Source organism: Aythya fuligula, chromosome 4 (genome assembly GCF_009819795.1).
Source record: "Aythya fuligula isolate bAytFul2 chromosome 4, bAytFul2.pri, whole genome shotgun sequence".
In the NCBI taxonomy this organism is placed as follows: domain Eukaryota; kingdom Metazoa; phylum Chordata; class Aves; order Anseriformes; family Anatidae; genus Aythya; species Aythya fuligula.
The window spans coordinates 56,058,961-56,085,863 of record NC_045562.1 but is presented as its reverse complement, the minus strand read 5'-3'; the positions used below and the strand labels follow the sequence as shown (position 1 = coordinate 56,085,863).

The 26,903-nt window shown below is 41.7% G+C and overlaps 1 protein-coding gene and 1 long non-coding RNA gene across 6 annotated transcripts in view; both read left to right on the top strand.

Annotated features, from left to right (window-relative positions):
• The first annotated feature begins 1,929 nt into the window (after positions 1-1,929).
• LOC116488967 lies at positions 1,930-3,044 on the top strand. Its single transcript, XR_004253232.1, has 2 exons — positions 1,930-2,585; positions 2,731-3,044. It is a non-coding gene; the product is annotated as an uncharacterized LOC116488967 (long non-coding RNA).
• Positions 3,045-4,986: 1,942 nt separating this feature from the next.
• The window catches only part of PCDH7 (protocadherin 7), a 282,470-nt gene continuing 260,553 nt past the window's right edge, over positions 4,987-26,903 (top strand). For 2 of the 5 annotated variants that reach the window (XM_032185963.1, XM_032185962.1), the window contains exon 1: positions 4,990-8,223. In XM_032185963.1, the coding sequence (XP_032041854.1) occupies positions 5,020-8,223 (3,204 nt within the window). In that variant the 5' untranslated portion in view covers positions 4,990-5,019. Of the gene's footprint in view, positions 8,224-13,052; positions 13,891-26,903 lie in introns of those variants that run through there. The other 3 variants (XM_032185966.1, XM_032185965.1, XM_032185964.1) reach the window with 3 other exon arrangements.

Genomic DNA, 26,903 nt, shown 5'->3' with positions numbered 1-26,903 from the left:
CGTGCATGCGCGCAAATGAGCACATAATAACATACATTAAAGTATAGAGTGATACAGCTAGTTAAATAACCCGTCTGTCTTTAAGCCGAGGTGGGCTCTCACTGCAGCCCCGAGAAGTGATGCTCCGGTTGGAGCCAGCGGCGTCCCTAAACTGCAGAACCCAATCGTCCTGGGCTGAAAGCGCCGAGCGCGAGTCGGGACGGGGGAGGCAGGAGCCGGCTCCGCCAAGACATGCAGATCCGCTAGCCACTAATGGCATCTGCATATTTTAGCCATGACCCCTGGCTTTCCAATCACCAGCTACAACAGCAACAAATCCCCGTTGCAGAGCATCGGAAAGGGAGCTTCGAGGGGAGGGGAGGGGGATGCAGAGGAGCTGAGGAAGATCCCAGCCTGCTTTAGGATTTCCCCACGTACAGCAGGCTGCGAATGTCAGCAAGACGGATTCCTTCCCACACGCAAGATGCCACCTCGGTGGCCTTATCAGATGTTCCCTTTAAGGACACGAGCTCTTATTTCCCCTCTGTGTATCTCCAGCATCTCGGGCTCTTTTATTTATAACAGCCGATTACATTTGTGATCCCGCATCCCACTTGATCTCGCCAGATCAGCAGGGCAAATGCCGGATCGTGGCTGAGCGGGCGCCTGTGTGCATCGGGGAGAGGGTGGGCGGCGGGGAGGGGGGGGGCAGTACTGCGCAACAGATTTCACCGAGAGGGCGAAACCTCCCCCGCCCGAAACAGCTGGGCTCGGTCCTACCGCCCCCCAAACAGCCGTGAGCGCCCTGGCCGCCGTGCCGGGGTGGCGGGGAGAGGGGGCGGGGGTGATTCCCCTCTCCTCCTCCCACCCCCCGCACCAAGAAGCAGGGTGGCGGGGGAGGGGGGGGGAGGAGGGGGGCACAGCCAGCACGGCCCCGTCCCCCTCCCGGCTGCCAAGGCACGTGGACCAGGAGCGGCGCTGCCATCCACCATGCAGCGCACGTCGGGCCCATTTCCCACGCCGTTTGCCTGCCCTGGGGGAGGAAAGGAGGAGGGGGAGGAAGGGGGAATGATAGAAAAAGGGGGGGTGGGGGGGAGCCGTTACCTCTGCTCCGAAAGAGGAACCAATCCACTGTGAAGGACGCAGCACTCCCGAGCAGGAAAGACATTGCACATTCAGAGAGAGATTGCATGCGAAGACACTGCAAAAGAGAAAGAAAGGGAGGGGGCTGGGGGGCACAGACCGCATGTGAAAGACATAGTGTGTGTAAGAGAGGCCAGAGAGGGTAGAAAGGGGAGGGGGGAAAGATTGCACATGGCAAGAGAAAGGAATCACTCATTCGCTTGGAAAAGGCTCTCGCAAAGCAGACAGTAGTAGAAATGGGAAACAACGGGGAAGGAGACGCAGAGAAGAGGCGAGGAGTCCATGCCGTGCAACAGCTCGGAATCCGATTAAAGTTTATGGCGGGGAGGTTAAAAGCGCTTTCATCCCGCCCCTCCCCTGGTGAATACATTGAGTTTCCTGGCTGCGTTTAAAAGCACAAAGGGAAGGGAGCAGCGGGAGCTTCGGGTTGCAATTGTATTGCTAGTGCGGGGAGCCAGTGTAATGCAGTATGCTGGTATTCCCTACGTACTGGTGTGTCTGGATCTTACAATGTGGGCAAAATTTCCTCCTCTCGGAGCTCCAGAACAGCGAGGGGAAATTTTGATAAATTCAAGTTGCTTGGCAAATATAATAGGGATTTGGTATTAATCCTACTTAACCCGCTGCGAAGATGCTGAGCTCCCGAGCCCCCCTCCTCCGTCCGGGACTGCGGCGGTAAGCACTGAGCCTGCGCCGAGCCGGGCTTTCTCGCTGATGCTGCAGATATAAAGCCGAGTGTCTTCAGCATTTGCGGGGGAGGGTTTTCGCGTCCTGGCGAGGCGGGGAGAGCGGCCGGAGCCGAAGCCCTGCAGCCCTCCGGAACGGGGAGCAGTCACTCCCGCTTCCGAGAGGACTCCACGCAGCGTGGCTCTGCCCCTCTGTGCCTCTAGACTCCCCAGAGAAAGAGGTGGCAACCTTCCCTCCCTCACACATTCACTCGCCGCCCCGAATGACAAAGACAAGCTGTGACCATTGCTTTGAACCACCTCGGTATCCGGCCGCTTTTGCTCAGATGTCACCGTCATGAAAGAAAGACAATTCATTATACTCGCCTGCATGCATGCGTCTTTATTCAGAATGACCGCTTAATGCAAGGAATACGCGCACCCACAGATCCCGCAGCAACTTGTTTTCCCACAGGAGGAGAGAGCAGCTGGATTCGTGCCCCCCAACTCACTGCCCACACACGCACACGCCGGGTCGCTTCCCACGGGCTGCCCCGAGCTCGCCCTCAGGTCCCCCCTCTCCCTCCAGCCTACCGGGGTACCCCTTTTTTTCCCTGCGAGAACCTACCGGAGAGGACAGACACAGGAGCCCAGGCACCACCCACAGCGCAGGGGCAGGGGCACGCAAATGCTAGAGGCGATTAAATGGCACAAAGTCAAAAGGAGAAGCGAACTAGGGACGCTAGGATAGGCAAAGTTGAAAGGAGAGAGCTTAACGTTAATTTCCCGCTTACCCAGGTAGGTGACGCTACATTTTAGCAATCATCGAAGCTGTAAATCTGTTCGGAAATAAATCTGGTACTTCTTACATGTGCTTATCTACTAGCCCTCTCTCCCCCCTCCTTGATCTTTTCTCCGATTTTTTTTTTTTTTTTTTTCCTAGGAAACCCACAAGCACGCTGAAAAGGCACATTCAAATCATGGAAATAGGAAGTGCATGAAAACAAAGCCCAAAAGGCTCAAACAGCACTGGGAAACAGGACGAAAGTCTGAAATCTAAGGCAGCCCCCCTTCCTCCCTGGAGTTTTATGCCGTTCCGGTGACTGCAGCTATTTCACAAAAGCACTGACACGACAGGGGAAGGTGGGAATCTGTGAGAAATGAGTTTTCTTACCAGCGTGATTCCGCAAAATGCAGAGCCCCGAGTGTGCACCAGCTCTGCCTAAGAGAAAGGCGAATAAACATTTGCTTAAAAAATCGTTGCTCGGTTCACAGTCTACAGCGGAGGTGGGGAGGGAGCGGGTAGGAGAGAATCACTATAGATCACGGGTTAGAGACAGCAACAGCAGCAACGCTCGGGCATATAATGAGGATCGGTTCTGAGGACTGAACTGGTGTTTTGTGATGAGCAGCTATCCCACTTGCAGCACTAGCAGCAGCAGAGACAGAGGGTAAGGCTGGGCTTTCTGGAGTGCAGCGCTTGACTCGTCCTCCTCCTCCACCTCCTTCCTCCTCCTCCTCCTCCTCCCTCCCTCTCTCACTCTCGCTCTCTCTTTCGCTCTCTCTCTTCCTCTCTCTTTCTGTGTGTATGTAGCGCAGGCGGCTGTACTGCTGCAGCGTCAGGGAAGAGCTACCGAGAAAGGCTTCAGCAGCTCCCACCACTTTGGGCAAACTTGCCGGTTTACTGCCTTTTTTTTTTTTTTTTTTTTTTTTTTTTTTTTCCGAGTGGGAAGCTTCTCAGTTGCCATTCAACATTTTAAAGCACAAGCCGCTCTGCCGTGAAAGCGCCTGAGCCACACTTCTCTGAAAGACACAGGAGGGAATACACAATTGCAGATTTCACCCACCGTGGCGGTGCAGATCACAGGAAACAACTGACTGATATAATTTTATTTGCAAATAGAACTCCGTGGGTTTTTTTTGTTGCTTTTTTTTTTTTTTTTTTTTTTTTTATTCGCGCCGCGGCTCTTTTCCCCTCCCCTTTGCCATTCCGCTTATATGGATGTAATTCAGAATCTGTGTTAATTCACGTGGGGGATCCAGTTACATCTTGTTCCGCTCCGGGTGTATTAACGAGAGACCAAAAATCGCCTTTGGACACATAGTTTTGTTGCTAACCTTTGAACTGAAAGGATCAAGTTCAGATCTGGTTACCTGCATTGGGACGGGAAGGAAGAGGAGAGAGAGAGAGAGAGGGAGAGGGAGAGAGAGACTGCAATCTCATTTGTGAATCGCTCTCAGTGCTGCAGATCCAGATTGCTATAACACATGCAGTGCAAATGCAGGTAAGGCACACACACAAACTGCGGATGCAAAAACAAACTTGGGACTGTTGTGTGTGTATATTCATATCTACAGCCTTGCAAATTCCGGGCAAACGGCTTCTGCAGTTTCTGTATCGTTGCTTTGTGACTAATGACCTTGCGCAGAGTTGTTAAAAAAAATCCTCTCCGGAGAAAGAGCTGAACATTTCAGGCGATCTCTGAAGATGGATTTGGGTGCTTTTCTGCCAACCAAAGGGGATATTTTATGGACTGCTCTGTAATACAAGGGGTTCTTCCCCTACCAATTGTGCAGCTATCGACATTATTGGGATTTTTTTTTTCTTTGCCTTTTAAATTATTATATTTTTTTAAAAGAACTGCCCGTTGCTAAAAGGATTTGGAGTTTTCCCGGACACAAGCCCTTTGAATAAAGCAAATCACATTTTTTTTTTCCTGTGTGTGCAGAGAGGGGAAAGAATAAAGCTAATGCATTGGTCGTAAACGGCTGAGAGAGAGAGAGGGGAGAGAGAGAGAGAGAGTGTGTGTGAATTGTAGTTAACTCTAGTGTCGAAGAAGACGACCTGGGGGGCTTCAAATCGCGCAGTGCTGCTCCTGCTTTTATTGCAAACCTTGCAAAGTGATTACAGTAAAATCAGAAAGGAGGAGGAGGAGAAGGGGGAGGAGGAGGAAAATCCCATCCTATCTGCCGAGATGAATCTTTAAAAAGCAAAATACACTGTCCCGTGAACTGTAAGTATATCGCAACTGGAAGGCAGGGAGAGCAGCAGAGGAGCCAACAGCAAGCTTTTGCCCACCGATTGCACCAGCCATGAGACAATAAGTTTCCAGAAACAGAAGGATTTTATAATTGATCACCTCGGACTCTCAGGCGTTCTGTTGGCTTACCAGGGGAGTTTACTGGGGGGCGGGTGGGAGTGAGAGGAGGGGGGGGGTTCGGTGCAAAGAAGATGAGGAAGATGCGGACTCTCCTTGGTTTTGTGCATTGCTGTTGCTGCTGCTTCTTGCTCCTCCTGCCTCCGCCGCTCTGGGTCAGCCTGGCAGCGGCCAAGCAGCTCCTGAGGTACCGGCTGGCCGAGGAGGGACCCGCCGACATCCGCATCGGCAACGTGGCTGCCGACCTGGGGATCGTGACGGGCTCCGGAGAGGTGACATTCAGCCTGGAATCGGGCTCCGACTACCTCAAGATCGATAACATGACCGGGGAGCTGAGCACCACGGAGCGGCGCATCGACCGCGAGAAGCTGCCGCAGTGCCAGATGATCTTCGACGAGAACGAGTGCTTCCTGGACTTCGAGGTGTCGGTCATCGGCCCCTCGCAGAGCTGGGTGGACCTCTTCGAGGGCCGGGTCATCATCCTGGACATCAACGACAACACCCCCACCTTCCCTTCCCCTGTCCTCACGCTTACCGTGGAGGAGAACCGGCCCGTGGGGACCCTCTACCTGCTCCCCACCGCCACCGACAGGGACTTCGGCCGCAACGGCATCGAGCGCTACGAGCTGCTGCAGGAGCCCGGCGGGGACGGAGGACGGCGCGGTGGCGGCGGTGGCGGCGGCGGCGGTGGGGGAGGCGGCGGGGGGGGATCGGTGCCCACCGGCTCGGAGAGCGCCCTCTACCCCGGTGGCAGCAAGCGGAGGCAGGAGGCGGATGCGGCGGCCCGCAGCAGCGTGTTCGAGCTGCAGGTGGCCGACACCCTGGACGGGGAGAAGCAGCCGCAGCTGATCGTCAAGGGGGCGCTGGACCGCGAGCAGCGGGACTCCTACGAGCTGAGCCTCCGTGTGCGGGACGGCGGCGACCCGGCGCGCTCGTCGCAGGCCATCCTGCGGGTGCTGATCACCGACGTGAACGACAACAGCCCCCGCTTCGAGAAGAGCGTCTACGAGGCGGACCTGGCTGAGAACAGCAGCCCCGGGACCCCCATCCTGCAGCTGCGAGCCGCCGACCTGGACGTTGGGGTGAACGGGCAGATCGAGTATGTCTTCGGGGCGGCCACCGAGTCCGTGAGGCGCCTGCTGCGGCTGGACGAGACCTCGGGCTGGCTCAGCGTCTTGCACCGCATCGACCGCGAGGAGGTGAACCAGCTTCGCTTCACCGTGATGGCCCGCGACCGCGGGCAGCCCCCCAAGACGGACAAGGCCACTGTGGTGCTGAACATCCGCGACGAGAACGACAACGTGCCCACCATCGACATCCGGAAAATCGGGCGCATCCCGTTGCGGGACGGGGTGGCCAGCGTGGCCGAGGACGTCCTGGTAGACACCCCCATCGCGCTGGTGCAGGTGTCGGACCGGGACCAGGGTGAAAACGGCGTGGTGACCTGCACCGTGGTGGGCGACGTACCCTTCCAGCTCAAGCCGGCCAGCGAGGGCGAAGGGGAGCCGCAGAACAAGCGCAAGTATTTCCTGCACACTTCGGCCCCTCTGGACTACGAGGCGGTCCGCGACTACAACGTGGTGATCGTGGCCGTGGACTCGGGCAGCCCCAGCTTGTCCAGCAACAACTCTTTGCTGGTGCGGGTCGCCGACACCAACGACAACCCTCCCGTCTTCGGCCAGGCCGTGCTGGAGGTCTCCTTCCCGGAGAACAACCTTCCCGGCGAGAGGGTGGCCACGGTGGTGGCCACGGACGCGGACAGCGGCAAGAACGCCGAGCTCACCTACTCCCTGGAGCCCTCGCCCCTCTCCTCGGAGACGCCGGGCGGCATCTTCAGCATCGACCCCGACTCCGGGGACGTGTCGGTGCAGGCGGTGCTGGACCGCGAGCAGCGCGACACCTACGAGTTCCAGGTGACAGCCCGGGACAAGGGGGTGCCGTCGCTGCAGGGCTCCACCACGGTGGTGGTGCGGGTGGCCGACCGCAACGACAACGAGCCGCGCTTTATGCAGGACGTGTTCACTTTCTACGTGAAGGAGAACCTGCAGCCCAACAGCCCTGTGGGCATGGTGACCGTGATGGACTTCGACAAGGGGCGCAACGCCGAACTCAGCCTCTCCATCCAGCCCGGCGAGCACGACCAGGCGGCCGGCATCTTCTCCATCGAGAACGACACGGGAACCATCTACTCCACCGTCTCCTTCGACCGGGAGCAGCAGACCAGCTACACCTTCAAAGTGAAGGCGGTGGACGGGGGCGAGCCACCGCGCTCGGCCACCGCTACCGTGTCCCTCTTTGTAATGGACGAGAACGACAACGCGCCCACCGTCACCTTCCCCAGCAACAGCTCCTACACCGTGCTGCCGCCCTCCAGCAACATGCGCACCGTGGTGGCCACGGTGGTGGCCACCGACGCCGACACCGGCCTCAATGCCGACCTCAACTACAGCATCGTCGGGGGCAACCCCTTCAAGCTCTTCGAGATCGACCCGGCCAGCGGCGTGGTGTCGCTGGTGGGCAAGCTGGCCCCCAAGCACTACGGCCTGCACCGCCTCGTGGTGCAGGTGAACGACAGCGGGCAGCCGCCCCAGTCCACCACCGCCCTGCTTCATGTCTTCGTCAACGAAAGCCTGTCCAACGCCACCGTGGTGGAAAGCCAGGTGGCCCGCAGCCTCCACACGCCCCTGGCCCAGGACATCGCTGGCGACCCGAGCTACGAGCTGAGCAAGCAGAGGCTTAGCATCGTCATCGGCGTGGTGGCTGGCATCATGACCGTCATCCTCCTCATCCTGGTGGTGGTCATGGCCCGCTACTGCCGCTCCAAGGGCAAACACGGCTACGAGGCCGGCAAGAAGGACCACGAGGACTTCTTCACTCCACAGCAGCACGACAAGGCCAAGAAGCCCAAGAAGGACAAGAAAGGCAAGAAGGGCAAGCAGCCCCTCTACAGCAGCATCGTCACCGTTGAGGCCTCCAAGCCCAATGGGCAGCGCTACGACAGCGTCAACGAGAAGCTCTCGGACAGCCCCGGCATGGGGCGCTACCGCTCGGTCAACGGGGGTCCGGGCAGCCCCGACCTGGCCAGGCACTACAAGTCCAGCTCGCCGCTGCCCACCGTCCAGCTGCACCCCCAGTCCCCCACCGCCGGCAAAAAGCACCAGGCCGTGCAGGACCTGCCCCCGGCTAACACCTTCGTGGGCGCCGGCGACAACATCTCCATCGGGTCGGACCACTGCTCCGAGTACAGCTGCCAGGCCAGCAGCAAGTACGGCAAGCAGGTAAGGGAGCCGCGCCGCGCGCACGCCCCCGGCACGCGCGGGCACGCGCACACTCGCACGGGCACGCGCACACGGGGGGAGGGAGCGCCGGTGCCCGCCTTGACCCCCCTAACACAAGCACACACGACCACCACGCACAACGACCCCTTCAACCCCCAATACCCCTCCCCAACCTATGCCCCCCAGCCAGGTGCACACCACGCAGGAAGGACAGTCAGAGATCTTTATTATTACCATTTGTGGGGTACCCCCCGCAATCTCCCCACCGGCCTGCCCCTGTGGCCGCACCGGCGGGGGGCGCCCACCCGGATGCTGAGCCCCTTCACCATGTCCCACCCAGCCTGCAGCTGGCCACGGGGGCGGGCTGCAGGCAGCCGTCACAGAGAGAGCAAACCCGAAATAACTTGCTTGTGGGCTCTCACACCTTCTTAGGGCCCGTTTTGTGGGCGGGATGGGGTGCACGAACCCCAGGCGAGTTGCTCTGCCGCCCCCGCCCCCGGGCCCGGCCTGGCTCGCACCGGAGGCTGAGCCACAGGGGAGGCGAGCTGGGAGGAAAGTTTTTTATTTTTATTTATTTATTTATTTTTCGGGGGAGGGGGGGAGGCAGGGGCTTTGCTGATGTTTACTGAGGCGGTGGGTGAGAGTGGATTTGCAGCCGCCGCGCTGAAACGTTAATGGCTGTAATTATCAGGTCGTTCATTAGGATCGCAACGCTTAAATAATCTAAAAAGCCTATCTGTTCTCTAATTTACATCACTGATGTTCAGCGGTTGCTCTGAACACACATAAATATGAGCTTAGAATCGGACCCCAGCACGCTTTCAAGGCCTTTTTTTTTTTTTTTTTTTTTTTTTAAATGTACGTCACATCAAATTACTTAATTCAAACTGAGGGGCCCTTATTTGCCAGCCCAGCTGGTGCACAGCTATGTCTACAGAGAGGTTGACTTCCCTGAGAGCTCTCGGACCGAGGTGAACCTTCCTTTGCCGGTGCCCTAAGCGGCTGGCTCTGATTTCCACCGTGCTGGTGGAGGCCTGCTCGGTGAAGCCCCAGCAGTATAGAAGTGGCAGCGGCAGGGACTTCCCTACAAGCCTTGAAATAATACAGGGATAGTACAGCGGAGAAACAAGCTCCTAAATGAAAGCTTTGTTTATTTTGTAAGACACATATGTAGCCTGAACAGAAGTCAGTTTTCTTCTTGTGAGCGCTTTTTGGGCTGCTGTATAAATGAGATAGATATTTAACACTTGGAGATTCCCATTACCTCCTTCCAGATAAGATAACATTCTGAGTGTTTCCTCAGCTACAGCGTATGTTACACAAGAATCTCCAGATAAATGATGCTGATTCATGCAAATACAGAGACAAGTCTGAAACAGGAAAATTCTGACTAGTTTGACAAAAATGCTTTCTTTTCAACTTATTAACATGCAAATATGGTACACTATGACATTTTTTATGCTTTGAAACGTCTGCTAGACTACTACAATTGAAGTTCTATGGTGTGTAACCAGTATTTGCATTCTGCTCAGAAATACTTAAGATACTGTAAAAGGAAACGAATTGTATCAGCCACACAGTCTTCCAGATCACCAAAAATGTGTGACTGATGTGCTATCTGCTAGTATTTTTGTTTATGTATATGTCACACAGATGTTTTGTAGAACATTTGACACAGTCGTTTCTGGGTGATATATGTCATCAGTTCTCTCCTAGAGAGAACATTTTAATTTCAGTTTAAAAATACAGCCTATATAAAATACAAAGTATCGAGAAAGTTCCTAAACTTCCATCTAGTAAGGTTTATTAAGCCCGTAGATTATGCCTTCTTAGGGAACACTGGAACAACAAAGTAGAAGTGGAACAAATGCTAATCAGATGCTACTTCTTTCTTGCTGCTGCAAATCATCTAAACATATGAATTAAAAACTGTTAAAAGTGCAATTTATTTTCAATGGAAAATAGCTTGTCTGCTTAATGTGCTAATGGTAAAGGATTGTTACATATAAATGATTATTTTGCTTGTTTAAATACCTTATTTGAGGTTATGTTAAAAATATTTGTGGGTTACTTAACATTTTGTAAGGACTTATTTTTTAATATATGATACTTTAGAAGACTTATTTGTAAAAAGAAAAAAAAAATACACTTTTACTTGCAGCAGTCAAGCTGAAAGAAATGCATTCTGAATTGCTCCATTATTTATCCATTTTAGTATAAAAACCGTTCCTCAGTGTTGATAGTTTTCCTGTGCTAGATGTCTAGTTTGTAAGTGAAGGCAAGTTTACTTGAGTAGTTTATAGGCAATGTTCTAAATGCCTTAGTTATGTCTTTTTATTTTTAAATATGTTGAACGTACTTGTATGCTTGCTAAGGATGTGCCTAACTTAGTTAAGGAAAGTTTCCAAATAACTGCAGAGACTGCCGGGCATAAAATTTCTGTTACCAGTTTCCTGAGGGTAGTTGCCAGCATATTGCTGAGTGACATTTATATAGTTTTGTTCATGCTTTTGCATACTAGTATACACTTTAAGATGTATTTGCATAAACAGTATGTAGACTTTTCACTTCTCAGACGTTGACAGTGGAGCATTTCTCAGTTTATCAGGCAAAACACATTAGCATTTATAACACCCAAACCACGTGGAACACTTGTTCAGCACGTTGAGAGAGAAATGTGAAGCACTTTGTAGATAAATTGGTATGATGTGGTGTGTATCACAGTGTTTCATAGTTCTGTTGTCCATATGAAATAGAGCCAATGGCATAGTAACATGAACATTATGAGGAGATCAGGTGAAATCTCTGTGGTTGCCTTTATTGGCACTTCCATATTTGACACTTTTGTATGTTCTAAGGAGACATTAGAAGGTTTATAAAGTTTTAAAATAAATAAGTGGACACAGCTGCAAGTATCTGTTCTAAGTTACTAGAAGTGAGAGAAATAGCCATTTTCCATTAATGTAATTAGAATTATTAATTGATACTTCCACATACACACAGTATCTTAGTCAGGAAATAAAACCTCGACTTAGTTGACTGATTGGTGTGCCCAAGTGAATGCAAGCTGTTTTCATTCTGATTTAAGGTAGTGCATTGCATATGTTACATGAATTGTTTGATACACTACTTTGTAGGAGAAACTCACCAGAGAAAGCTAAAAACAATTTGTAACTCTCCTCCCTTAAGTATTTTATTATGAAGTTTAAATTCTATTCAAGACTTCTAACATTTCACCCTTACTTTTATAAAAGATCTTTTACAATTTTATTTGAAACTTATTCATCTTTTTTTTTTTTTTCCCCCCATGGTATTACTCTCTGAAATATTATTTTAGTCTCCCATTTAGCTATTCTCCCCATTCAGTAAAGTTTCTACATATAAGGAAGCTGATGTTTAAATCCCCAAGTATTCCAGGTCTTAATCACCTGCCAAAAGTTAAACCCGTGTTTTGTCAGAAGGGTTTTGCTGAATCGGGATGAGTCTAAGGAAGTGCTTTGCTGGATTGTAGATTTTAAATATGAACCCTCGAGGTGCTGCATGTTGCCAGTCAGGGGCCTGGGTACTATTAACTTCCAATAAAGACAGACAAAGATAAGGAAAAGTCATTGAGTAACAGCAATCACTTGGTAACTTGGGGGGGGGAGGGGAGGGGGGATTGTATCTTTAATTGTAATTCTAAAATATATTTTCTAATTCTAAACTACTATATGTTTTCTCATATTATTTACAAATATATATATATATATATATAATGTATACTGCTTTCTACACCTTCTTTCACCATGCAAAATAATGGCATGTGAGCAGGTTTATTTCAATGAAACTTTTCATTGTTACTGAGATTAGGATGTTAATGATCCATTTTTGAAGAATCGGCCTTTTAAAGCCTGTTCATATATTTGTTTGATAAACAAATATAAATATACTGTTTAGTGTAGAAAAACATTTGCATACTGGAGTGTGCTGACACACTAGTCAAAATTGAATGCATTTCCTGTTGTCACAAAAGTGACTTGGGACGTTCCATGACTGAGGAGGAAACAGGACCCAAGCCTAGTTTTACAAAGATTTCACCAAAGTTTAATTTCTATGAAAGTGGAATACATTAAAATTATTTAAAAAAAAAAAAAACTTTTTCTTGTATGGTAGTCAGTTAATCTGTTAATAACCTTTCTAACATTAACCAGTGTGTTGTACTGCAGAAGCATTTTGATGAGTTGGTTATCAGCTATGTGAATTGTATCTATAAACAAAACAGGGCCATTTCCTCATAAATATGTACATGGACCAGCATGTTAATGGCACCCAAAGTTCATGCGTTAAGGGGTTTAGCCATGCAAGAAAACGTCACCTTTTTATGTTTAGACATACAGATACATGCATAGACTTAGATCAAACACAGCTTTTTAAGTCACATAACAACTTTCAGTAATAAAGTGTATCCATAACTTTCAGCCTATCAAATATCCTACAGTATAAAAATAATAATGTTAGCTATAGTCCAATGTAGAGGAAAAAAAAAATGAGAGGATATTCATAAAATTTAAAGATTTACATTGTTGGCTTCTTTCAGATAGGTACCTTTAAAATCGTTTGGTTCAAGGTGTCCAGAAATGTCTTTTCGTTTTCTGTTCTCAATTTGCATTACATTAAATACTTTGAAGTTAGTTTTTAAAAGTGACCCACATTTGACCTTCAGTAACGAATTATGATGAAAGAGGGGCTAATTAAACATGAAATAGATTGATTGTTGATGCTTTAATTATCTCTATTTAACACAAAGTGTTTCAATGATAAGTACAGCCTTTATTTTTTTTCCTCTTCAGTAAAATCATCTTGTACAATGTGCAAATGACTAAGTTACCACTGAATCATTCTGCACTCCCAGGAGATGTACAGAGCCAAAAGGGACAGGATCTGAGTAAAGGAGGATTCATGCTTTGAATAAGTAACGAACTGTACTATTATAGGCAAGGGGGAGAAAGAAACATCTTTAAAAGGACAGAATCTGATTTATCAACTCAGACAGGTCTCTGGCATTGTACATACCAATACAAGCCTGGGTTATACCCATGGTTAGTAGTTGGATCCATGCTGTGTCAGTCATTGTACTGTAGCAGTGTATTTCTGAATATGTATCTTTATTTTTATTTGTACATTGAATAGCCATGTTTCCTATTATTTGGGATATTTGATTGTTTGGCCAACTAGCCATGTTTCAGAGAAATACCTGTCCTAAAGCTTCAGACACATTTTCCTTTATGGATTTTTCTTCAAAAATTTTGGATTTTTTTATGTAGTTAATGATCTGTGGGGTTACTTTGAAGTATTAAACTTATCTAACGTGTTTTGCTTTAAATTATAAGAAAGAATCAACAGACTTCTAAAACAGTTGACATTGTGCTTTTGAATTAATTAACTAACATCACAAGCACTGTGAATTCTCTGCTGTATTTGCAGAACTTTTAGTGTTTAATTACAAATCTTAACAGAATGCATAATCTTAAGAACCCCTGTTCTAAAGACAGCAAATAATTTTTTTTACTATAGACATATAGGAAAGAGTGATATAGATATATGAGCAATTCAGTACAGTTTTTAGTAAGACGGTCTTCTAACTGATTTTAGCAATTCTGCTTCCAAGAGATATTTATAAATTGTTAAAGCTGCAAAATGTTTTATTTTTTTTGGTCTTAGACTGTGTGTAATTCCATGTAATTTATTTTCTTCTATTCTCAATTTTTATTGCATTTTAGGAATTTGTGTGCTCAGGAGATGCTGTTCTGATATATTTATTTATTTATTTATTTATTTATTTTTATTTATATATTTATATATTTATTTTTTTCCCCTGATTTCCCTTTCCTAGAAGAGGAGATTTGTTGTCTGTGTGTTATCAGATTTTGGACTTTGCTAGCTTATACTACATATTCAGTTTTATCAGTAATTAAAACAAACAAAAAGTATGTAGACCAATAGTTAACATCCACAATCAAAATAAATATTTTTCTTATGACTCTTATATAAAAATTTGCATTATTTCAGCTTTTGGATGAAGGTAGTAAAAGAAAATGCTGACATTGGTATGAGTGTATGTCAGGTTTATTGACTGTAAAGTTTAATGAAAAGTGTGTTGGTATACTGCAAATCCCAGTAGCAGTATAAGAATGTTTAAAATACTGTTATTTTAAAATAATTTTAATTATTATCTTCCAATTGGTCTCACAGTACCTAGTCCTAGCTTGCCTTGTTAATTTCCTGTCCTACAAAATGCACATTGCTAATTATATAGTAAAAAAACAAAAACAAACAAACAAACAAACAAAAAAAAAAAAAAACAGTATCCCGTATCCTTTCACATTTTTTCTTATTTATCTATTGCAATCCTACACACAATACAGTTTGAACCTTAATTAAATGTAAGTAAAAATAATTTGTGAATATATGGTCTGAATAGAACAGCAGGTGAAATAAAACTCAGACAGACCTTATCATTTTGTCTTCTATTTAAACAAATTTTTGAGGAGAAGGGAGAGAACATGCATGCACTACGCCAATACTAAACTTCACAGTACCACATACTTCAGGCATCAGAGCCTTACAAAGGTCATTTACTTTGCTGTTGTTGATGACAAAATTTCATGCTAATACTGGAGTTACTGAAGTTAGCTGGGGCATCTAAAATGTGGTCACAACAATAGAAATGACAAAGGAGGATTTAAAACTTAATTTCTAATTTTAGTGCTCTCAGTTAAACATTTATAGGGGAAATTGTAGGTCATAAGTGGATGTCAAAATCTCAAACTGCAGTTATACCAAAGCACCAGTTAGGCACGTTCCTAAACACTGTGAGTATCCTATAAATTCTGCTTAACATGAGTTGTTTGCTCTTTCTTATATCTTGCCTGATGGAGTTTTAACACTACAGTTAAGAGAAACTTTTGATTGTTTTCCAAAAATAGTGAAAAGGTTTAATAGTATAAAACATATGAGCAGCCTGGAGATTTTTTATTTATTTTTTTTTTTTTCTGGAAAATTGAACAAGGGTAAGAATTCTGGGGTTTAGAAGTTTTAAACAGTATTCTGGTCACATTTGCAACTGAAAGGTGTATAACATGATGTACTTTTAAATTTTATTCTTTACATCTTTCAAACAATCCTCTCATTTTGGTAAAACAGCTGATTCACAATTATTAGCTTACAAAATGCTGTAGCATACCGCACCCTCCCACCTCCTTCCCAAATTTAATTTTATTGAGTGGAACACAAATTGCAGAAAAAAAAAATAGGAGCTGAAGAAAAGCATGGTGCTTGTCTTTCAAATTGTAATTTATGTTATTAACTACCAACAATAGTGAGTATATATTTTTTTAAAGACAAACATCCATTCTGTCAGCTGGGATTTTTTTACAGATTTAATGCTTTGGATCAAACAACCTAATAAATAATGATATGCAATCCCTGAATGAAAGAAATATAGTTATAAGTAGCACTCCTACAGTTTCAGGAAAAATAATATTTACCAAATTATTTGACTTAGGACCTGTTAGTATCTACAATTTGACTTTATTTTATCCATAATATAAAGTCACATTTGTAAAAGACAGGTACAGAAGGTAGGTACTAGTTGAGCTGCTGAAAATCAGTCATGGAATTACGGTAGAAAAAGAATACAGAAGTACTGCTTTCATCCTTTAAAAATTCAGAAAGAATTTTATCTTGAAGCCTTGTGTGATCCAATTCCTTTATGGTACTGGGAGAGTAACAAATGTTTGTAACATAACAGGATAAAAATTCTTGCATTACTGTCATATGATGACTATGGATATTCCTCCATAAACTCCCTAAGAAGTAGTTTCTTGACTTGTGGTTGTGGCTAGGTTCCTAGGTGAATATGCCTTTTTTACAGTGTTCCAAGTGTTTTCTCTGTGGTAGTACTTCTCAAAGAAGTGGGGTGGGGCTGCCATAATTTATTCTGTCTACGCATGTATAGTTGTCAAGGACTTTTCAGCTTTTGAGCAGTATAAAATACGAGAAGCAGCCCCTGCTTCCTCTGGGTACCATATTCATATAAGGCAGAATTGCTTATACTCATTCTCAGAGGCATATCCTTTGGAAAAATGTCCTATACCAGGACAATACTTTTTCAGAGATAAAACTTGATTTATCTAAATTCAGTGTTATGCTGAAAAATGAACCTAAGGAATTAATGGAGGGTGTCATGGTGTTCTGGGTCTGATTCAGGTATCAAAATGTATGTGTCCTTGTGTCACTTTAGATAGTCTAAAATTTGAGACATCTGCACAGAGTTGCACAGACAGGTATATGATTCAAGACCTGGATGTCATCTAGGGCACTCTTCTGTAACTATAGCTTGAGGCCAAATATAAAAAGCAATCATCAAGTCATTTGCTTTATTTAAAGAAACAATACATAAAATAAAATTAAGCATTTTTTGATACCTTTGTGAATGTAATGCATTTGGGCAAGGTTAAAAATGCATTCTACAATAAGAACTTAAGCACTGTTTTCATGTGTGCCGTACGTGTGCCTATTAATAGAACATGCATGTGCAGATATATGTTCATATATATACTGAAGTTAATGAATTATTTTGAATTGGCACAAACTTTCTATTTTAACGGGAACAATAATGACAGCAATTAGCTGATTTTTCATGCACCTTCAGAGCATTCACGGTGTTTATCTCATGTTGGGTTAAACTAAGGATAATCCTATGAGAGTCAATACAACGTAATTAATATCAATCATTGCAAACTAAATCAAATGTTATAATATCAGAGACTAATTTACATTAAAATACAGATACAGAAGACCATTATTATCAGTTTGTATGTTATGAATCAAATCTCATTCATTTAACTTACTAGCATGTATATATATAAAAATTGTGAAATAATGGAGAGCAGGTTTTAATGGTATAATACATCCAAATTAAGTATTATCTTTGTAACAGGGTCTTGGAATGCTCTAACCTTAATGGAATTTCAAAAAGCCTAATGGTAGTATTAAACACATTCTTACTATAACTAAGGATGTGCCAGGAGTACAGATGGCAAGATACCTGTGTTTGGCTACCTGACTGGTCATGGTGTTATTCCTGAAGTTGTGTGATATTTCTATCAGGCACAGATGTGAGAAAGGCTTAGTCTGAAAATTCATATCCTCTTTATAGAGCAAAACTTTGTGTGTCAGATAAAATCTGGCCATTTTCTAGGCAAATCTGTTTAATATATTTGGGAGTCCTTTTTAAAAAAACAAAACAAAACAAAACAAAACACTTTTCAACAAAAGTGAGTACTTCAGTAGTTTGTAAGATTTCTAAAGAAAAAAAAAAAAAAAAAAACCAACAACAACAAAAACACACAGACACACACAAAAAAACAACAGAAATGGAAATACAGATGGTAGAACAACAGCAAATTAAAGTATTAGTTACTTCAACTGCCCCAGAAATTTTCACAGTGACATTTGAAGCTCCTATTTTGCCATCTTTTTTGTTCACATTTTTTCACTGGTTTCAAAATACATTTGGTGTCCTACTCCATCATGTCACTCCTGTTCTGTATAAAGGTACGTTGTCATAAAATTTGAGCAATGAAATGGTGCATCAGTTTCATTATCTCCATCCACAAGTTCTGAATTGGTTTTAATGACATACATGTCTTGTGTGATAGTGGGAGAGGATATCCATCGCTCCGTTGAATCAGAAAAATACTATTTTCAATAAGCATGTAATTACTTTAGAGTTGTAGTACAAGTTTACAGAAGTGCAGTAATTGATTTCTTTTAAAGAAAAGTTTTCAAGTAATGTTATGAATTGTTTTATGGAAGGAATAATTGCTCTAGAAGCTAGAAATCTCCATTTAACACAGGTCACTAAATGATCAACCAATGAACCTCTTAGATAAGAACTGTCATGTAGATTTAGAAAACTTATTCAGAAGGCTTCTCTAACTGTATACTGATGGGCTTATTCTGGGTCCTGCAACTTAAGGGCCTTAAAATATCACTTTATTTTAATGGACATTTTTCTGAATATGAATAAAACTCACCCATTTCTGGAGCAAATATTAATTAATATTTGTAAAACAGAGCAATATCCATTTTTCCTGGTGGCTTTCAACTATGAACATTTTTCCTAGAGATTACAACATGTTGTCTGGGTCATGTATTTTAGTATACACATAAAACAGATTAGAATATCATATCTGAACTATCTAACAACAGTGCTGATAAACAGTAGTATTTCATAAGAATGACAGAAAACTAATATTGAAGTGAAGGATGTTTTTCACCAGGATATGGGGTTTCAGACTTCGTGCCAGCAGCTCCCTTGAACAGATATGAAACCAGTATAGTTATGTAAGTTGGTGCTGCACAGTAGCTCATCCTGTTTGAATTCTATAAGGCTATGTCTGTGATACTGTGTTACTGAAACAATAGTGCTTGTGTTGTGTGCATGTGCTTTTTTACATGGGTATAGAAAAATACAAAGGAGAGGTTTCGTTTAGAAGTAAAGGAAACTTGTATAGCTCTTTGCAAAACTGCACAACCTTCACTGTCTGCATTTCACGGGGACAACTGGACGCTTATATAATTTGTCCTATCCTTTTTGTGCAACACCAGTTCTTTAAATATTTATATATGAATTGTTGCTAGTATTCTGGATCCTTTTAATTTTTCTTGAGTGCAGACGAAAAGCTAAACAACAGTGTGAAATTTCTCGATGGAGAATAAATTAAGAAGATATCTTAATTTTATTTTAAAATATTTTATTATTAAATATATTATCATTCACGATATATTGAAGTCAATTGGAGGATACTGTACTCATTTGGCCCTTCAGACACTGCTGAATGAATTGGAAGTTCATCTTGGACTTTCTAATAATGAATATTAGTGCACCTTTCTAGGAACCTTGAAAGCTAAATTTATGTATTTTTTCTTTACTCATTCTTTATTAAATAGAGTGACCGAACTCTTCAAATTATACAGTAACCTTCCTGGAGAATTAATGTTACAGAAATATGAAAGGACTGGCTAAACTGTCTCTCTATCAAATGTTTCTAAAAGGCTTTATGTATTTATAAGACTTCATGATCTACTATTGATGCAAATTACTACGGATAAAAGAAAATCCATCTGTTATCAAAGAAAAAAATAAATGAAGTAAGTCCAAGGATTTGAAAGACTTAGCATTAAGGACTAAGAATTCATACTTTGTGATGGGTTTATAGTAATTGACAGTAGAAAAGACTTTTTAGCATTCACAATGTTTTTCTTTTTTTTTTTTTTTTTTTTTTTTAATCGAAAGAAAATGACTTTGCCATAAAAGCTTCTCTTGTAACATATCCCACTTCATTTCATAATTTTGTATTCTTTGCTGAAATGTCTCAATTAAAATATGACCTACACCATTTCATGCCATGTTGGGCATTACTGGTTTTGTTATTATTACCCTTACATTTAATCAAATTGTCTGTAGCTAAATAAATAGCATTTCATCAAGAGCCGTTGGATTTCAATCAGCTAGGAAACAGATTACTGGCACAAGAACAGATCTAAGGCTAGTGTCTCCAATCTGCAACTAATTGTGTGCTGATAATAGCACTGCCCACAGGCAAATCTTGCTGTCCTGATACATGATAGATTTTCCTGTGCATTAATATTAAATCAGATGGAGACATTTCTATAATACTGTTACAGTTACTATCTTTAACTTTTCCTTTTTAATTTGAAGTGTATGGTGTTTGGAGATACTACCTCTGTTTCATTTCTGAAATTTAATGGAGAAAATATCTCAAGGAAAACATAGTAGCCATGCTTTTTTCTTTAGTTGCTCCTCTTAAAACAGTCCCTTCTCTAAGAGATGAAGTACTGTTGATACTTATTTAAGTGTTTACCTGGAAGTCACATACTCTCCTTGTGTCAGAGGGGAGAGGAGCATATCTGACAACTTGAGTCTTGCAGCAGGAAGCAGTGCTTGGTGGTGAGGAGGGTTGTTTGGAGTGCGCATCCAGGAGTACTCTACGGGTGAGCTGCAGACCACATACTAACCACGTACCACATGCAAAATACTGCATTAGAACATTATGAACATTTATGTTTTTCCAATCTGAAGATGAGAGTGACTACTGAAGTACATAGAAGTCCTTGTCCTATGGGCTCTCCACAAATGCAGAGCACACAGTAGGAAGTGCTTTTAAAAAAGGAAGCCATAGAATAACACATAGTGTAGTCAGCACATTATAAGTGCTCTGAAAGCAAACTGTCTGCCCATCTATGTACATTGTTCTTGTGAAATGATTCCAACAGTTTGAAATCTATTTTTCACCTTGCTAGTTATGCAAACAGCTCTTCACGTTTTCACTAAAGCAAGTGGGAATTGTTCACTGTCACAAATAATAAATAACAAGAGTACCCGATCTGCACAGCATGGAAGTGATAAAAACACATGCTTATGAGTGCTTGAGATTTCACAGCTATTAATTTTGAACTTTCTGATTGCAGTTCTGTTTTACAAGAGTAGATGCTGTTAGGGCAGCAGTGCACTGTGACAATGAAAGATCATGACAACATCCATTTATCATAACAAACTTGATAAATTCAGTGTAAGAGATGGTCAGAAATTCCCCTGAAACCTGATATCATAAAATGCATCTTGCCTTTACTGAAAAAATAACTTTTTTTTTTTTCCATTACCAATAATCTTTAATGCAAAATTAATACTAACATATGCTTGATAAGGTTTCTTTGTACAGCTCTTACCGGTGTTAGTAGATTCTTTAACACATACATTAAGGAACATGAAGTTTTTGCAGAATGCTGCTGTATATGCAACATGTATTCACATAAAGAAAGGTCTTTTACAAACGGTCAGCTAATACTACAGCACGTGGGAAGCTGAAAAGAAAAGAAAAGAAAAGAAAAGAAAAGAAAAGAAAAGAAAAGAAAAGAAAAGAAAAGAAAAGAAAAGAAAAGAAAAGAAAAGAAAAGAAAAGAAAAGAAAAGTCAGAAGGACTCTTCAGGCTTCAAAGAATATTTTAAAAACTTTTTAAAAGTCACCTCAGCATTAAAACTCCAAATTACAAGATTTGCCTGAAAGCATACTCCCCAGCTACCTCTGTGTAAATGTGGTAAATAATATCATTCATTTTCAGATTGCAGTATTCACAGTGTGGTAGGAACGTTTCAAATCAGCAACCACATTTTTGGTTTATGGGTACAAATGGGATTTCAGTTAATAATTAGGCATCATTCTGAAGCTGTGTATTGTAAGAGCAAAATGTACAGAGGCTGAACGCTCAATTTGTAGTATTTCTGTTCATATTTCACAGCCATAGCAGAGGAAAAAAAAATCTATGATATAGAGTAGAAAAACATCCTGAATAAAGGAAGTGTGAAGTAAAGAAAAACGTGTCTAGAAATTTTAATTAATTTATTTATTTTTTAAAAAACCTTACTGTTCTAGAGGAGACATCTCTGGCCTTTCTAAAATCCTCACTGAGTTGGTAATTTTATTCCCCCCCCCCCCCCCCCCTTTTAAGAATATAATCAAAACCATGCTAATCTGGATCAAGGGCATGCCTCAGAGTCTTGAAATCTCTGAAGAACACATTTTGTTGTCTTTCCTATTTTTGACATCATCATAGAGATTTACCTTCAACTTTGCTACAACTTTTAGAGATAAAAAATAGTTTATTTACAAAGCAGGGGTTTAAAGGTTTTAATCAACATTTTCTGGTTCATCACAAAATTAACAAGAAAGAATTGCAGATCCACTTCACTGCTGTCAGTGAAGTGTCTGGCTCAGTAAGCAGACATTTTGACTATTGACAGCAATGCATTTCTGATTAGTTTTAAGGCGTATCCCATTTTTAAGGCAAAAGCATGTAATCTGGAGGATGAAAAAGAACCATCTCATGAGAAAAGGAAATGTGGCAAGGACATTTTTGTGCCTACTACTTTTTTCTGTAGTGGAAAACTGCAGATATTTATTTTGTCTCCCAAAGGAAAGGTCTAGTACTTAAGCTAGACTTTTCTCGTAGAAAAGGAGAACAGAGTTCTTTTTTCTTTCTGTCTGTCTGTCTTTTTCCCCTTAGAATTGCACTTGGAACTCAGAAAGAAGAGCTGTTTCTTAAATCATTCTGGGACTGCAGTTTTTGGCTGTCTTTTATTTTATAATTGAAAAAATGTTTTTGGAGAACTTTGTCAAGTAAAAATGATGCTCTGTATGTTCCTTTTCCTCTTCATCAAAAGCAATGCACATTTTAGACACTGGGGGATGTGGATAGGAAAGCTCCATCTTTCCATGCTGTTATGATTGTCTACATTTTTTTTTCTTCCCCTCTCTAAGCTTATATTTGAAATGGTTTTGAAGGGACTCTTACATGGACCGTAGGGTAGATAACTAGTATTAAGAAATAAAGGATTAAATCAAAGAAAACCTGAGATGGAAGCAATTGCCTCCAAAAGCTTCTCTCCCCATTTATTTTATTTTATTTTATTTTATTTTATTTTATTTTATTTTATTTTGTTTTGTTTTGTTTTGTTTTTGTTTTAAATACAAAGATTCTCTTTAAGTAAGCTCATCTCATGAGCTTTAAAAGAATCATTTGCATATTGGCTTCATGAATAGCTGTTCTGAGAGCAAAATAAAGTCGATCTGATAAACTATTTGTTTTAGGAGGGAGAATTTTTCTGGAGGAGGCAGTAGAACAGAGATCAAAAGGATAATACATACATCAGAATTTTACTCACATATAGAATAGAATAGGTCACTGAGTAGGGACCTTCAAAGATCATCTAGTCCAACTGACCACTTCAGAGCTAAACAAATGTTAAAGCATATTATTGAGAGCATTATTCAAATGTCTCTTGAACAGTGACAGGTGTGGTACATCAACTGCCTCTCTAAGAAGACTGTTCCAGTGTTTGACTAACCTCACAGAAAAGTTTGTGATATCTGAATCTCCCTTCGTGCTGCTTTGTGCTGCTCCCATGTGTCCTATCATTGGTTGCCAGGAGGAAGACACCAGCACCTTGCTCTCCACTTTCCCTCCTCGGGAAGTTGAAGAGGGGATCCTGTAATATAAGTATTCTAATCCCAGTTATCATGACTTGAGTTTTTATTCTAACCTTCCAAGTGACAGTGTGAAAACTTCTAAGTTTTAATTTCAGTCTCTCTTCTTTCCAACAAACCAGTCTAGTTTTCTCATATAGAAGTCTGGTACTGCTGAACACTAGAGGTCAAATGCTAAGATGTGAAGACAACATTATTTAAACTTAATTATTTCTGCTGGATATTTGGAAGCATTGGAGATTCAGAAGTATGTTACTCTTGGTTGTTTTGTTGTTGTTATTGTTTTTTTAATTAACTTCTTCTGTAGAACAATATGTATTTGAAAGTCTATGCATGTATGGTGACAGGTAAAACAGTGAAGACAGGAAATAGTTTCATTTACAAGGTTTCCCTGTGCCTTAGAATACCAGCACATGTCCATATGCCATTTTGGATTCTATTTTTTCCCCAAAGGGATCTTTCCTTTTGTTAAAATAATGTCAAAACAAAATCCCCAACTCAGGCTGATTTCTGCAGTCATGAAGCAAAATTACAAGGTAAACTTAGAAGCAGTCCAGCAAGCACCTATGGCTGACCTATGTTGCAACGAGTAAAGAGAGGGAATGTCGGTTTTATGGCTAATCCTCTCTGTATTTCACGAAACCTTTTCTTTACAAAAGAGCACAAATGAAGTGGTGTCCATCTTGTCTACTTTTCCATAATTCAAGAGCTAGGAAGCCTTATTTGAGAGAAGCTTATTCTGTGACTTTGTGTGTAATTGACAGTGAAGGGGGAAAACGAGGCAATGTTATGCCTTTTCTAGCTCTTTGTAAAAGAAGGAATATATTTACTCATTAATGACCCAAGCTATGAATAGATTTATGGTTTATAGCACAGCCTTAGAGGGGGCTAAGAGAACTTAAGGATTTATCACACAACCTTAAAGGGGTCTAAGAGAATTTTAAAGAAAGAGATTCTCAGACTGGAAATTTCTGAGTAAACATTTACCTGTCTTCTTGGCAGTACATAATTAAATTATCTGTTGACATTTTGCAGGCACAGAAAAAAAAAAGAAAGGTACAGACAAAGTAATAGAAGCATACTGATGACCTATTGTTAGAGTTTAAGCAAAATAAACGATTAGCATCTAAAATACAGAGCAGAGGTAATAAAAATAATTTCAAGCTACTATCCACAGTGCATAGCATCCAGTAATACAATTTAGTTCATTACATTTCTGTATGATGCAGTGTTATTATATTCTCTTTCTGTGTCCTGGGCTTATACTAGTTCAAATTCTTGGACTAGTACCTAACAATAGATGCTTCAAGATGGCCCACAAATGAATCCATTCGTATAATTGTAAAATAATGAAACCACATCAAAGGTGTTTTTGTTTTGTTTTGTTTAAATCGAATATTCTTACTTGTATTCAGTGGAGGGGGAAGGAGAAAAAGAATTCATGTGTGTACAGGACCTTGTTAAAAGACTGGAGTTTCCCTAACAAAAGTTCAGATTTGTTTTATTCTAAACATGCCCTTTGTATTAAGATTTTGGTTTCTGGTCCATAAGAAATGGATAATAGCATTTTCTGGAGTACAGGCATGTTATGAGTTCAGACAGAGGTAAGTAATGGCACCCGTGTTCTTACTAAGTGTGGAATTTTGTCCAAACTCTGCACTTTAAATGGCAAGTGAGAGTCCCAGTACCCCAGGTATCAGGTTCCCTCACCTGGTTGTGCTGTCATACACTCTGAAGGAAATGTAAGAAAGCACAAATTGTAAGGTTGCTATATTCAGCTTTTAGACGTGTTAGGGTACTTTCTACAGGGCACTTTGAAATAACACTGGTACGATGCTGATATCTTGTATATGTTTATAGAGTTGGCTTACAATGAAATGGTGTACAACATGTAATGGATTTCAACATCTTAACAGAGAATAAATTTGGTTCTTTTGTGAACAAGTCATGTTACTACACTTCTTAGATGCTTTCCTCCTATTTCCTATGTCAGAATTAAAATTCTATTTCCTGATTTATGTTGATAATAATGTCTAAATTTATCTAAATAATGTTCTTTGACAGTCTATATTTCATTATTAAAATATAGTAGATATTTCAACCTAGTATTAGGGCATAGTGGTCTTATTTAGCACTATTAAAATAAACTTATCTTCCTGCACATTGATGACACAGGGATAAGGTTTTCAAAATTTCCCATGAGTCTAAACTGTGTGTTCCCTTTAAAAACTCAATTAACTAGGAAAAAAATTATGCTGATCTCATTTGTATGAATGTACTTAAATCAACATAACTGTTTTAGGTCCCTAAATCTACACCAGTTCTCAAAATAAAAATGAGGTAGAAATATCAATTTTCATGAAGAATCACATTTTTTAAAGTTGTTTAAAAATTGTTTTAAAAATTGTCCCTTTGTCTAACTCACTCCACCTCAGCATGTTTGTCATCTGGCACAAGTTACGTATGTAGGGCCACTTCAAAAAAAAAAGAGATAGGTACCTTCAGAAGTCAAGCTATTCTATCTATTTTAAGTAGGTGCTCTCCCCTGGGACTCTTCCTATTGATTGTATAAGATGACTAACTTAGGTGGCTTCCAAGTCACTAAATTTAGATGAGATTCCAGCTGTACTCTGTCAGTTACAATTTTTCTGAGTGTGTTATATTTCATTGGTAAAAATGATAGTGCAGACCTACAAAAAAAAAAAAAAATATATATATATATATATATTTCTGTACATTTTGACTGCTGGAGCACGGAAAAGTGGTATATATGGTAATATGGTAATTAAATCTTTACCGTAGTTATTTTGAGTAAATAGTGATGATGATGTGATGCTGTCCTGATAAAATAGGTCATGAGTTCATCATCAGGATTTCTGCAGATTTTGCTTTTCACCATTTGCAGAAGATTTTGACACTTTGCTTTGTCCTTCTTGCCCTAGGCAATCCTTGCAGTGAATAAACATCAGAGTTAATTACAGAAAAAAAATAAAATCATATGTATTTATTATACTTCATAAATAAAATTCATGGCTTTTGCTGTTTCTGTATTCAAGCCTCAAAATTCTGTATTCATTCCTCAAATGAGGAATGTGCAAACTGAGATACAAGAAAGGTATTTATAGCTTTCCTAGTAACTAAGATAACAGGCAGCAGTCACAACTATTCTAACTGTTTTATGTTTTGTCCTCTGTTTGGCATGTTTAACCAATATGGCTTGAACTCTTATAGTCAAGAGTTTATATCATTAATTTTATATAATGATAAATGATATATTAATTTTATATCATGATAAATGCTTTGAAGTTGTATATAAATGTGCCAAAGACAAGGTTTTGTTTTGTTGTGATTGTAGGAACATCAGATTTAGTAATGCAGTGCTTCTTCTTTAATCATAATGTTGATGCTGAAGATTATGAGCAAGGTTTACTAAATTTATCTCTTAGTTGAACCTCTTCAGGAAGAAAAAAAGAAACAAGAATGGGAAGGAAATATTAGCAATGTTTATACTCAAAAATTAATAACAAAAAGTGAAATTGTTAAGGTAACTCAAAGAAGTTTAAAGCAACCA